Here is a 12,476-nt window from a genome sequence, read left to right as displayed (position 1 = left end):
CACCTACAATCCTGTGATTCTCTGTTATCTATGGCTTACACTGATGGGGATAATATTTACAATATGGATCTGCTGGAGCTGTAGTGAATGTCTCTAACTTTGAATGATATTCCTCTGCTCAGTGAATTAGTGTTAATTTTATTATTGAATTTTAGGTGTTGAAGGGCGATATTAGACCTGCTATTGAAACTCATGAGATGCTGTATCAGGTTATAAAAAAGCATAACTTTCTTCCAGAGGTAAGGCGGTAATTTTTTCACTGTATAAACTGATTTTTATCTCCATTCAAGCAGTGTCAGATACCTATTTGAAAAAAAAATCATAGGTATATGTGTTGTTAAAACCAAAGGCTCAGCAGCATTCCTACATGATTTACAGCTCTGTATATATGACAACTGTGTTTCAGATATGAAATGTTTTTCCTTCATTTATGCTGTAATGTTTTTACTTCATTAACACAGTAATAGGAAGCTTCTGCTATTAATAATTGCTTTGGCTTTATATTTCAGCCTTTCAAAATTGACCTTGACTCATTTCAGTATGCAAAATCCGTATAGGCACACGTAGTAGTAGCTGCTTTGTAATGTAATAGCATTAATGCTAAAGATCAGTGTTCTTTATGAACCCAGGGAGGGGGGAGCGAAAGACTGAATTGCCTTTAGAAAATGTTCTGAGATTTTGTATAATGTCCTTGAAAGCAGGAGTGCTTAATTATCTGTAGGTATTGCAAGTGCAATCTTGGAGCAAGTTAATTCTCTGCAGAAAAGCTTGCTTACCTGCTGAAGTATGTGTCTTAATTCTGTGATGACCCAGAATGTGAGAGGAGGCATCTGACTCCATTTGCAATTTTGACTTTCCTTCAGTGGAAGCTTATTTCTGTTAGAGAATGTTCTAATTAACATTGCATTCCTCTAATGTGGCAACTGGGACTCAAAGCACAGGAATGATTGTTTTTGAGTGCTTTTAAAATGGCATGGTTTGGCTCTTCTTGATGTTTTGGGTTGTTTTGTTGGTGCTTTGTACTTAGGAAGGAAACTTGGATAGCTCAGTTAGCTGTATTTAAGCCAATATGCCATCTCCTTTAGCCAGGAATTCAAACCCTACTGTGAACTAGCAGTGAACACAAGCCATCAGGGATGTGGCTTTAGCCAGTGCGCGCTAAGAGCGAATACACAGGCTAACAAATTTTTACAGAACTGACCTGCAGCCCGTGGTATTTCTTCTGTTAGAAACAACCACTTACAATCTGTCAGTCTGAAGTGATGGTGTTTGTCAAAGCTGGGTGGTCCCCGTGCAGCAGCCCTTCACCAGACTGCGCCGGTTGGATTGTGGCAGCGGCTGCGTGCTGCAGTTCTCACCTGGCACCTCACGCCACAACTCCCCTTGCTGGACGCTTGTCAAGAGGCTGCGTGGTGTCCAGGCTCCTGCACTAACACAAGCTTAAATCTTCCTCCTACTACGTGGGTGAGGGTACTGGTTTAGGTTTTAGCCTCTGGACAGAGATTCTTGTCGCCTCCTGAGACTGATGCTGGGCCTTCAGTCCTCCACTGTTGCATACTTTAGGTGTTGTAATAGAGTGGACACCAGGTTCAAAATAAACCTGTGTTTCTCTTTCATTCTCACATTTATATTTTCCTGTCTCCTTCCTCAGGCATTCACAACAGACTTCAGAGTTCACTGGGCTCAGCACCCCTTGAGGCCCGAGTTTGCTGAAAGCACTTACTTCTTGTATAAGGTGAGAGCGCTTTCATTCATCTGGCTTTTGGTCTCTTTGTCTAGCACCTAGAACTTTGTCGCTGTTTTATTTTGATGTAGAATGAGTAGTGTATCTCCAGCTTATTTCATCTACTGGCGCAAGTTCTGTATATAAAGCAGATGGAAGTATTGGTTATCAAAAAATCCTTCTGGAAATTTTGTTTTATATGCCTGGATTTAGAAAATTAAGTGAGAAAGGCCCTTAGTTTTACAGATATTTAGTTGCTGCTGATCCCACTTAAACAGATCTTGGAGACTAAGAGCAAAAGCCACTTGTACCTTGCCGAGGAGAGCGTGGTGCCTTAATACCTTGCATGTCTGTAAGCACTTCAGTGTGCATATCTGCAGTCTCTAAATGTACCACCGTAGCATCTCAGCAGTCTCTCCGGTGACTGTTCAGCACTGCTAATAGATGAGGCTTTGTGAGTGGCCAAGAAACAAATGAAAGCTGTAAGTCTGTATCTTTGGGGTTTGTTTCTCTTTCATAGGCTACTGGGGACCCTTACTACCTAGAAGTAGGAAAAACACTCATTGAAAACCTGAACAAGTATGCAAGAGTACCTTGTGGGTTTGCTGCAATGAAGGATGTTCGCACAGGAAGCCATGAAGACAGGTAAAAGTTTTTGCAATTATTTCTAATTATAGGAAAAAAAATCCAGTTACCCTGTTTGTATAATTGAATTAATTAACTTTTAAGTAGCCAGCGGTCTTCAGTTTGATAACCACATCTTAAATTACCCATTTGTAAACTATTTCAATAGTTACATGGTTTGTAACATAAAAATAATTTTAGCTTAATAATGTTGCATTTGCCTCAGAACAGTAGGTGAATTAACTCTCAGACAACATGTGCTTCAGGCCTAGACGTTTGTAAAGGGGTTTATTTGTTTGTTCTGTAATGCTGTTTTGTACTGAAGATGCTGAATCATTTCCCTCCAAACATCGTTACTTCCAAGTGGAAGGAATGCTAATGGAGTTACGTTCAGCAGTAACAGTAATGAGGCCTTCAGAGATGGAGCTGTACGAGTGTTTGTTATACTGATGCTTTAGGGAAAAGGGAACTTCCTAAAGGACATCCATCTTTTTCCATAGAATGGACTCTTTCTTTCTGGCTGAGATGTTTAAATATCTTTATCTGCTGTTTGCTGATAAGGAAGACATGATTTTTGACATTGAAGATTATATCTTCACTACAGAAGCTCATCTATTACCACTTTGGCTTTCCACTACAAACCAAACCGTCTCTAAAAAAAACACGGTAAGTAGCAGCTCACGTCTCAATCAGCTGTAGTGGTGTTTCAAAGCAGCTTCTTTTATTCTGTGAGAGGAAACAGAAGGAAAAAAATATCAGGAAAATATCCTCGTTTGAAGAAGTACACCAGTTTTAACCTTTTGTTTAACAAGAATGATTTCATCATATTAACAGTGACAGTCATATGAGTGTGAGTAACGTTTCCATGTCTGGATTCTGTACCAGTGAATCTTGGGAGGGGGGGTAAAAAAGCTGTGGAATAATAGCAATATTTAAAAAGAAAGTCACTCCCTATGTCTATAAATTTGAAAGTAAGACACTGATATTTTTATCTTTATTTTCTGTTTTTTCTAAAACATTTGCGGTAACCTGCCCGAGTTTTTGTTGCTTAGTTTGCCACCCAAGCCTGAAAGGCCTTTTTTGAGACTGCTGCAAAGTCAGTTTGACAAGATACAGCTGGATAACTTTTGGTATATTTTATTGTTTTATTCCAGGTAATGGGCATCTATTGTGTCAATGTGAGAACATTTATGGGCTTATAAATTACTTAACCTTTGGAAATAACTGGTAGGAATACAGCAGTGCTGCAAAGCATCATAAAAACTCACCTCATCTTTGTTTGGCTGGTTGGCTTTTGTGCTCAAAGTGACATAATTAATGTCTAAAGCAATAATGCTACCGGCAAGCAAAAGAAATGCGTGAGAGAATGACTAGGGAGGTGACTAGGGTATCAGGGATGTGAGTTCCCTTATGTTCCTGTGCCTTTATTTTTACTCTTTACAAAGTGTTTTACAATAACGCCTGAATTGGAGGAAGATGCTCGTGTTGTGTGTCATGCCCTGTGTCCTGGAGAAATCTTAAAATTGAGTAGCAAGCACTTTATTGTACAATAAACTCTAGCCTTGGGCAGCAAAATACATTTGATTCCTTGCTCTTCGTGTCTGGCAGTGGTTATACATCTAATGGGGGGTTAGTTTTTTGTGTTCCCTGTTAGTGAAGCCCCTGCACCCTCTCTGAATGTTCTTCCCTGAGCACTTAGCTTTTGGCTATGAGTTTTCAAAATGGAGACTGTGCTTTTTAAAGTATGCAAGAAGTTCTCTCAAGGGTCTGAAGGAGCATTTTCTATAACTTTTGGCCTGACACGAGAACTTTTGACAGAGACAGATAGGATTCCCACAGCTGATACAGTGTGAAGTGCTGGCCTACCACACGCAGTTCTATTGAGAACAGCAAATGTTAATAAAAGGCCAATAAAAAGGACAGAGTAAATTGTTCAAATGGGGTTCAAGCTCTTTAAATCAAAGCTATTAACGTGTGTAATACAAGGAGGTGATTGTGCCCCTGGACTCTGCAGTGGTGAGGCCGCACCTCGAGTGCTGGGTCCAGTTCTGGGCCCCTCACTTACAAGAAGGACATTGAGGTCCTGGAGCGAGTCCAAAGACGGGCAACCAGGCTGGGGAAGGGGCTGGAGAGCAAACCTTCCGAGGAGCAGCTGAGGGACCTGAGGGTGTTCAGTCTGGAGAAGAGGAGGCTGAGGGGAGACCTTATCACCACCTACACTGACCTGACAGGAGGGTGTAGAGAGGTGGGCGATGGTCTCTTCAGCCAGGGGACAGGATGAGGGGGAATTGGCTCAAGCTGCACCAGGGCAGGGTCAGATCAGATGTGAGGGAGAAGTTCTTCCCCAAAAGGGTTATGGGGCACTGGCACAGGCTGAGTCCCCACCCCAGGGTGTGTTTAACAGATGGGTAGATGAGGTGCTAAGGGATATGGGTTAGCACCGGATGGGAACAGTTGGACTCCATTATCTTAAAGGTCTTTTCCAACCCTGTGATTCTATAAAGTAAGAAAGGCTAAAGGGACACGACGATGAGTGTTACTCCTTTGTGGAATGTATCTGATGGGAAAAATTAATAAGAAAAGAGGAATATGTAAATTGTTGTTAATACAGAGTGCTATTAAGCTGAAATGTCTGTGAGAGAGTTGGCAGTAGCAGCTCAGCATCCTGTTTGTATTTATCCTCATAAACAGGAAAGGTTTTATCTTACTATGCTGATGCTTGCCACAGTGCTTGTATGACTTGTGTGACTACTATGGGTCATGGTCTTAGTGTGAAAAATGTCTTTTGAAGTGCTTATTCCAATAAACTAATAGCCTTTCAGGCCTTTTTTTTTAGGGAGCCTTTAAATGGGCCTTTAAGATTGGGCTTTGGGTGATCTGAACTAGTGAGGCTGTCCCTGCCCATGGCAGGCGGGGTTGGAACTATATGATCTTCGAGGTCCCTTGTAACCCAAAGCATTCTGTGATTCTATAACTACGTGATTTTTAAATTAGCTAATATGTGGCAAACGGGCTTTTTTTTTTTTTTGCAAGTAGATAAATACCACATTAATTTTCACAGGTGAGAAAATTCAACGGGTTATTTCTGAAACAAAGGACAGGCTAAATATGGCTCCAAGTCACCTTACATGTTCTGTGGGGTTTTACATGTTACAAACCAGTGATATGAGCGAGTTGTTAACTCTGTCATCTTTTCTGGAAACACAGGTTGAATTCTACTGAGATTCACCCTTGGCCATTCAGACTTCCAAGCCTCTCTGGCCCCCAAGGAGGGGAATCCTTTGGTAGTATGAAAAGATGAGATGTTTTTAGTTATACAGAGAACAGCCTATGGCCTGCAGCCAGCCCACTCCCCATAAATGCTGTATCAAATGAAGTAGTAACTACTTCCCTTAGTCCAGCACATAGCTATGACACGGGTAGTCTTGGGAAGTACCATTTGCCAGTAGAGGATTAGCTGTCCCTGCTAAAAAAACAAACCCCAAACATCTAGAAACTGTGGATACAAGTTTGGTAACTACAAACCAGAACTGGTGGTGTATTTATGTATCCCTCAGAAGGGGTTGTAGCACACAGGTTCCCTTTTTGTTATTACAATGTGCAGTGCAGAGGAGTGATGTGTTCTTCATTCCTGGAATCTGTGGCTGTAGGACATTTAGTACATTCAGCTGCTCCGTGTCCTGAGTGCATGGATTACTTAAGGGTAGGTCTGCTTGTTGATTTGCTATTTATAGAAACAAAACCTGCACTTTTAATGGGTGATCTGTATCTTTCATTTTTAGACTACGGAATACACAGAGCTGGATGACAGCAATTTTGACTGGACCTGTCCAAACACCCAGATTCTTTTCCCAAACGACCCGATGTTTGCTCAGAGTATTCGGGAACCTTTGAAAAATGTGGTGGATAAGAGCTGCCCTAGGGGCATTTCCAGAGCGTAAGATGAATATTGTCTGTCTTTTGTTAGCTAGGAGTGAGTGGAATAAGGTCTGTTATGCATGGATGGAGAAACACGAGGTGTACTGGAGCTTGCTCTGCTTGAGCTTGTATCCTTGTAGAACAGATAGCCTCTTTACAGGAACAATCAGTTGTTTTCTCTGGCATCATCAACCAGACATAGTTCACTTCCAGCAGGAATTAGCAAGTCTTTCAACGTGAAAAGAGATGAATGAGCCTCACGCTGCAAGTGGGAACTGTAGCCCGGGTATTACAGGAAATACATCTCTTAGAGATGTAAAATTAGCTTCTGTCACCTCAAACAGTTCTGCAGCTCTCCTCTGCAGTGACCAAACGTGTGACTTCACCTGTTCTGAAGCGTTTTGGACGGTCTGAGGAAGCTTGTCCTTCTAAACACTTCTCTGATGATACTTCATGAGTAAAACCAAGTAGCAACAGTATGAGGGAAACAGGGTTTAAATCAGTCTTACAATAATACAGGTAATTTAGAAATGAGAGCTAATCAACATTGCCTGTGCTTTTTTGCACCACAGAATTATTGATAATACCAACAGCTTTTAAAAAAAGATACTTTGGTAGAGGTGTTGCACTCTAGTGAAGCTTGACAACACTCAGCATTACTCCAAAGAGTCTTGTGGTGGGAGGAATAACAAGAGAGTTATGTTTTAAGAATAATATTTTCCTTTTTTTAAAAGTTTTGATCTCTCAAATCTTTTGGCAGAGAAGAGAATTTGGGAAGTGGACCAAAACCACCATTGAGAGCCAGAGATTTCATGGCCAGTAATCCTGAACACTTGGAGATACTGAAGAAGATGGGAGTCAGTTTAATTCACTTGAAAGATGGAAGAGTGCAGTTAGTGCAGCATGCAGTGCAAGTAAGACCTGACACTACTTTTGTTGGAAAACTTTCAGAAAAATCCCACTGGCAACAATATTTGACACTTCTGAGGTTCAAACAGTAGAAGGAGGCCCAGGAGTGGGATACACAACAGCAGACTGGTGCTTGTTAATATTTTGCCTCAGCCATGCTTTAAACTAATTTTCCATTAAATGATACAGAGGTTAATCATGTCAAAGTGATGCAGCTAACAACATCTCATCTGAAATCACTAGCTCCCATTTGTTTAGGACTGAGTACCAGTGAACATCCCCCCTCTGTTTTCAGAGCTCTGCAACAGTGGTCTAAGCAAGCACAACTTAAATTGTAATTTCCCCCCCCCCCAAAGTTTCTCACACATCTAAGAAGAAACTGTTTATTGTTTCTTTGCTCTTCAGGCAGCAAGTTCACTTGATGCTGAAGATGGCTTACGGTTCATGCAGGAGATGATTGAGCTCTCCAGTCAGCAGCAGAAAGAACAACAGCTACCTCCTCGCGCTGTTCAAATTGTTTCCCATCCGTTCTTTGGCAGGGTGGTCTTGACTGCTGGACCAGCACAATTTGGGATGGACTTATCCAAACACAAAGCAGGGGTATGGAAGATGTGCATGTGATCCGTTCCTAGCTGTCTGTCACTTTCCTTATCATACGAGCCTAAATTTTTACAGTGTCAATACTATTTTGGGGCGGCCGGTTAGTGGGTGGTCAGTAAATCACAGTGGTTAGAATGACTGGGCACAGCAATGGCAGAACCACAACAGTGACAGTCTTCTAGAGGAGCAGCTTATCAGCCTGTGGCCCAGGCTCTGCTCCTGAGTCATGATAAAATCCATATGTGGTATGATTTGTGAAACAAATGTAGATAATCTGCAGTGCCTATCTTAAAGATGTTAATTTAAGGAGAAGCTTTCCTATCCTGTCAGCCATGAACTTGAAGAAACCCTTGTAGAGTTAGAGTAGGCTCTTCTTTACACAAGCAAAGAAGAAGACAGTATCACAGAAGCGGTAGTCACTGTTGGAAGCAGTAGGAAAACCTGATGTCTTCAGTCAGGTGAGATTCAGCTCAAAAGAGGAATTCCAGATTAGCAGTTCAGAGAAGAAAATCTTCCAGAGACAGCACTTCATAGGGATGGACAAAGCACGCTGAACATGAGGCTTAGGTTTTGACTCTAGTTGTTCTTTGCTTCTATGGCCTCCAGCTTCAGCCCACGGATTGCCTGTGCTGGCAGAAGGTGACATGAAAGGCATTTCACTGAAGAAACAAAACCATGTAGGAACCTTTTGCAGGTTCAAACCCGGTGCTCTAATTCTCTCTTGTTTTGTTTTTGTTGTTCTAAGCAGACAAGAGGATTTGTTGCAACCATTAAGCCATATAACGGATGCTCAGAGATCACTAATCCAGAGGCAGTGAAAGAGAAAATTGCTCTGATGCAAAGAGGCCAGTGTATGTTTGCTGAAAAGGCACGAAACATTCAAAAAGCTGGAGCGATAGGAGGCATTGTTATCGGTAAATATCTTTTAACATTCTTAAAATCTTTAAGATTGCCTGGATGTAACCTGTTTTTTTGGGATTCAAAGATACCATGGAGCTGACAGAAAGCTGTTAAACTCTGTGAGATCGCGGTACTCTGAGACAGAAATTACCCTTTGAGAAGATGACAAAATGTTTTGGGTTTGTCTGGTTGTGCACAGAAATCGTGGCTAAACAGCTCAGGATGGCTGATTGTCTCTGCAGATGGAAAGTTATTATTTTAGGGATCACTCAGCATTGAAATAGTGCTATTTACAGGTGAGGAAGGCTTGAGATCTAATGAAAAAAGTTAAGGAAAAGAAGTACACGAGTTGGCTTTTTGATAACCAAATTACTGTTCCCTTACCTGATGGGGCAGGAGAAGAGGCTTTTCCTGCAGCTAAGCTCCGAGCTGTGGTCTGTGTCTGACCAGAGGCTTGCTTGCTTTTTCCCTTTGTGCCAGATGACAATGAGGGAAGCAGTAGTGACACAGCTCCTCTCTTCCAAATGGCTGGCGATGGAAAGAACACAGATGACATCACGATCCCCATGCTCTTCCTCTTCAACAAGGAAGGCAACATTATCCTGGATGCAATCCAGGAGTATGAGTCTGTGGAGGTGCTCCTTTCTGATAAAGCTAAAGACAGAGGTAAGATGGGGGGGTTATTTGTACAAACTTAGCTCCCACCTGCGCCATGGCACAGTGTGAACTGCACAGTGATTCCCATTGCTGCCCAAAGGTGCAAACACATTACTTGGTAGCTCTGGTTTTGTCTTTGACATTGGTATTAGTTTTTCCATAAGAAAGCCCTTATCTGAGATGTGTCGTTATCTGCTCCCCCAGTTAACGTTGCTGCTCGTAAGTGAAATGCCAGTTTGGCTAACGAGAAAACAGCCTTTTGGGTTCCTTTTTCACCCTTTTTGTCATAACCTGCTTTGAAGTGGTGTCAGGAATAGCATAAGTGTTTTCACTGGCCTACATTATAAACGCCGCTCTCTTCTCAAGCTCCCTGGTGACATTCTTGGTACCCAAAAGGAAAGAGACAACTGCTACAGCTATTTTGCCCCTCTAAGCAGAAATGCTTATTGTGAGAAGTAAGGCTGCTGACCTCAGATGTTTGGCAGTTTTTCTTGCGCTACACAAGAAAATTGCAAGCTAATACCTTCCCAATTAAAGCATTTGCATACAGCAGAAAATTCTAGGGTTCCTTTTGTAAGCTTCCCCCTCCACACCGCTCCGTCCCGGTGGAGTTGTAAGAACAACTATCTCTAGTAAACCAGTTTGTTCTCTGCGCATTGGCAAAGGTGATATGCCGAGAAGGACAGCGTTGTTGCTTCATAGCTGCTTACAGATTCCTCCTGTTTGTAACTCTTGCTAAGCTGCTCTAAGAAAATACTAAATACACGAGATAGCTCTGCGTTTGAGAGTTTGTAATCCGTATCTGCTTCTTCCCCTCCCCTCGTGCTTCCGTTTGGAATCCCAGCAACAATCTTTAAAGGTAAAATGATTCCAAACTACATTCTTGATAGCAGTAAGTATCCCACGTGAAAAACGGCAGTTAACCTCCCTAGAAGCCTCGAAATGTTAGTGTCCTTGGGTGGTAGTTGGTCAAACTCCAAAGGGACCCTCGCGGTTAAACGGGGCAGCTGTTGTAAAGCTAAATCAGAACCTGACCTTAGCACGTGTGTTAGTTGCTTTGAGTGGGGATATGATGAGGGAGGCTTTGGCTTTGGTACTCTCTCTAATTCGTGCTTCAGTAACCTTAGGAAACTCTGCCTGACTCCCAGGTGCTTAGATGTGGGATCCTGGTGTGTCTGGGAGTGCTTTTAAAGCTGGTGGTGGCCTTCACTGCGCACAGGGATACCCCTGCTTAAGACTGAACAACGGTAGCTAGCGCTGACCTAGAAGTTGCTGTTTTAAGTTTGAGGAGCCAACAATAGTCTCGTGATACTGTTTGCCCTCATTTAAAACGTGTTTGAATGCTCTCCTTGCCCTCCCTCTGTGAGAGATGTTCCTTAACAGAAAGTTTTCCTATTGCTGGGAAGTCTGTGCTTCCCTGAGGAGCTGAGGCCAGGGGAAGTGACCTTACTTTTTGAAAAACAATAAAATGCTGCCTTTCTATTATGTTTTCTTTTTTTTTCCAAAACCTTTCTTTTTCTCTTCTCTCTCAAAGACATGGAAATGGAGAATATGGACCAGAAATTACCTGAAAATGATTCACACAAACAGGATTCAGAAGAAGCCACTTCAGAATCTCAGCATCTTGATGCGGTCAGTGAGGAGCCTGAAGAAGGAGAAAACTCTGACATTACTGACCCAGATTCCTTATCTCCTGCTCATACAGACAGTGACAGCGTTTCCATTTCAAACCAGGATTCCTGTGTCCCTGGAACCGATGAGGCTAGCGCTCCAGAGCCAGCGTGTACACAAGGGGACAGCCAGCCTCAGGAACAAAAGACCGAGACAGAGTCAAATTCCAAAGTTGACTGGGATAGTAAAGTCCAACCTATGGAATCCATATTAGCAGACTGGAATGAAGATATAGAAGCATTTGAAATGATGGAGAAGGATGAGCTATGACTTGTGCTAGTAACTTATTTGTTAACAAACAGATGGAGAACTCGTTGGGTAGAAGTGAGGCCCTGATGCCTGAGAACTCGAAGACGAATTCAGTATTGTGATGAGCAGCCAGGTTTCCCCTGGAAATGACCATGGAAATCCAGCACGCACTCTTTGTGTTGTCTTTTAGTTCCTCCTGTTTTAAAATGGGAACGTGCAATCGAAGCGTTTGCCTCGCTCCACCGCATGGTGCTGTAACCCGGAGCCTGGCTTCTGTGTTCCAGGCCCTGGGAGGTCCCTCTCCCTTGGTTCTCTGGAAGGCAAAAGTTGAGCACGGTGGGCTTAGCGTGCCACGTAACGGTTATAGATGAGAGCGCCTGAGGGCCGTAGGTCAGCACTGTGCTGGTTGGAGCGAAGGTGTGGTTTCACTCATCCCTGCTGAGCCGGAAGCCTGCGCTGATAGCAGCAGGTGGAAGCATGTTTCCAGTTGTTGTGTCTCTTAAGGCACAGCTAGAACCAGTTTGGGTTTTGCCCTGACATATCATACTGAGACGTCGTAGCGTTGCTCATCACACCTTCCATCCGCTACCATGAAGAGCGACCACAGTGACCCGCGAGCATCCCTTCTGCTCCACTTGTACCTGGAGAGAACCCACGTAAACCAAAGGCAACGTGTCCTTAGCGAGCAGGTACCATCAGCCACGCCCAGGCAGCCTCGCTTGTTTGGGGTCTGCCAGGAGAAGGTCCCCAGCGTGCGGAGGGAGCTCTGCTCGAGGTGAAGGTAAAACAGGCAGGGTAGATGAGGTACAGGTATTTCTTCTGGCCTTCCAGGGTGAAAAACTCAAATCTACTCCGAGATACTGCAGTTAAACTGGCAATATTCTCTCAAAGGACACTAAACAGATCAGCTACAAAGTAAAAAAAAAAAACCCTTCCTTTTTCTACAAGTTTGATTTCTAACAGCTTGACTCTGCTGTCATTCTTTTTATACGCAACTTCTATATGTGTGATACTTTAAGGTGATGAGGCCAGTAGTGAAGCGCAACAATTCTGGCTGTTGGGTCCATAGTTCCCAGTGTAGTGGCGTGAGCTGCCAGGACAAGAGGGGTACGTTACTCTGGGCTTTGGGGGTTTGTTACAGGTAAGTGTGAGACCTCATCTGTTTTCCCTGTTGTGAAAAACAGTGCTCAGATGGAAACAGGGATGTATAAATAGAGCGATGTTC

At 43.0% G+C, this 12,476-nt stretch overlaps 1 protein-coding gene across 1 annotated transcript in view; it reads left to right on the top strand.

Annotated features, from left to right (window-relative positions):
* EDEM3 (ER degradation enhancing alpha-mannosidase like protein 3) overlaps positions 1-11,272 on the top strand; it is a gene marked incomplete at both ends in the record, with an annotated part of 28,359 nt that extends 17,087 nt beyond the window's left edge. Inside the window, 11 exons of the mRNA XM_084266371.1 lie at positions 156-239; positions 1,652-1,735; positions 2,244-2,368; positions 2,848-3,013; positions 6,130-6,284; positions 7,026-7,179; positions 7,580-7,774; positions 8,523-8,688; positions 9,155-9,340; positions 10,176-10,223; positions 10,866-11,272. Of these exons, the coding sequence (XP_084122497.1) occupies positions 156-239; positions 1,652-1,735; positions 2,244-2,368; positions 2,848-3,013; positions 6,130-6,284; positions 7,026-7,179; positions 7,580-7,774; positions 8,523-8,688; positions 9,155-9,340; positions 10,176-10,223; positions 10,866-11,272 (1,770 nt within the window). The remainder of the gene's footprint in view (positions 1-155; positions 240-1,651; positions 1,736-2,243; positions 2,369-2,847; positions 3,014-6,129; positions 6,285-7,025; positions 7,180-7,579; positions 7,775-8,522; positions 8,689-9,154; positions 9,341-10,175; positions 10,224-10,865) is intronic.
* Between the last annotated feature and the right edge of the window lie 1,204 nt (positions 11,273-12,476).

The sequence above is a fragment of the Gallinula chloropus genome (assembly GCF_964237585.1).
Source record: "Gallinula chloropus genome assembly, chromosome: 6".
Classification (NCBI taxonomy): domain Eukaryota; kingdom Metazoa; phylum Chordata; class Aves; order Gruiformes; family Rallidae; genus Gallinula; species Gallinula chloropus.
Note: the sequence above shows the minus strand (reverse complement) of the source record. Positions and strands in the feature narration are given on the sequence as shown.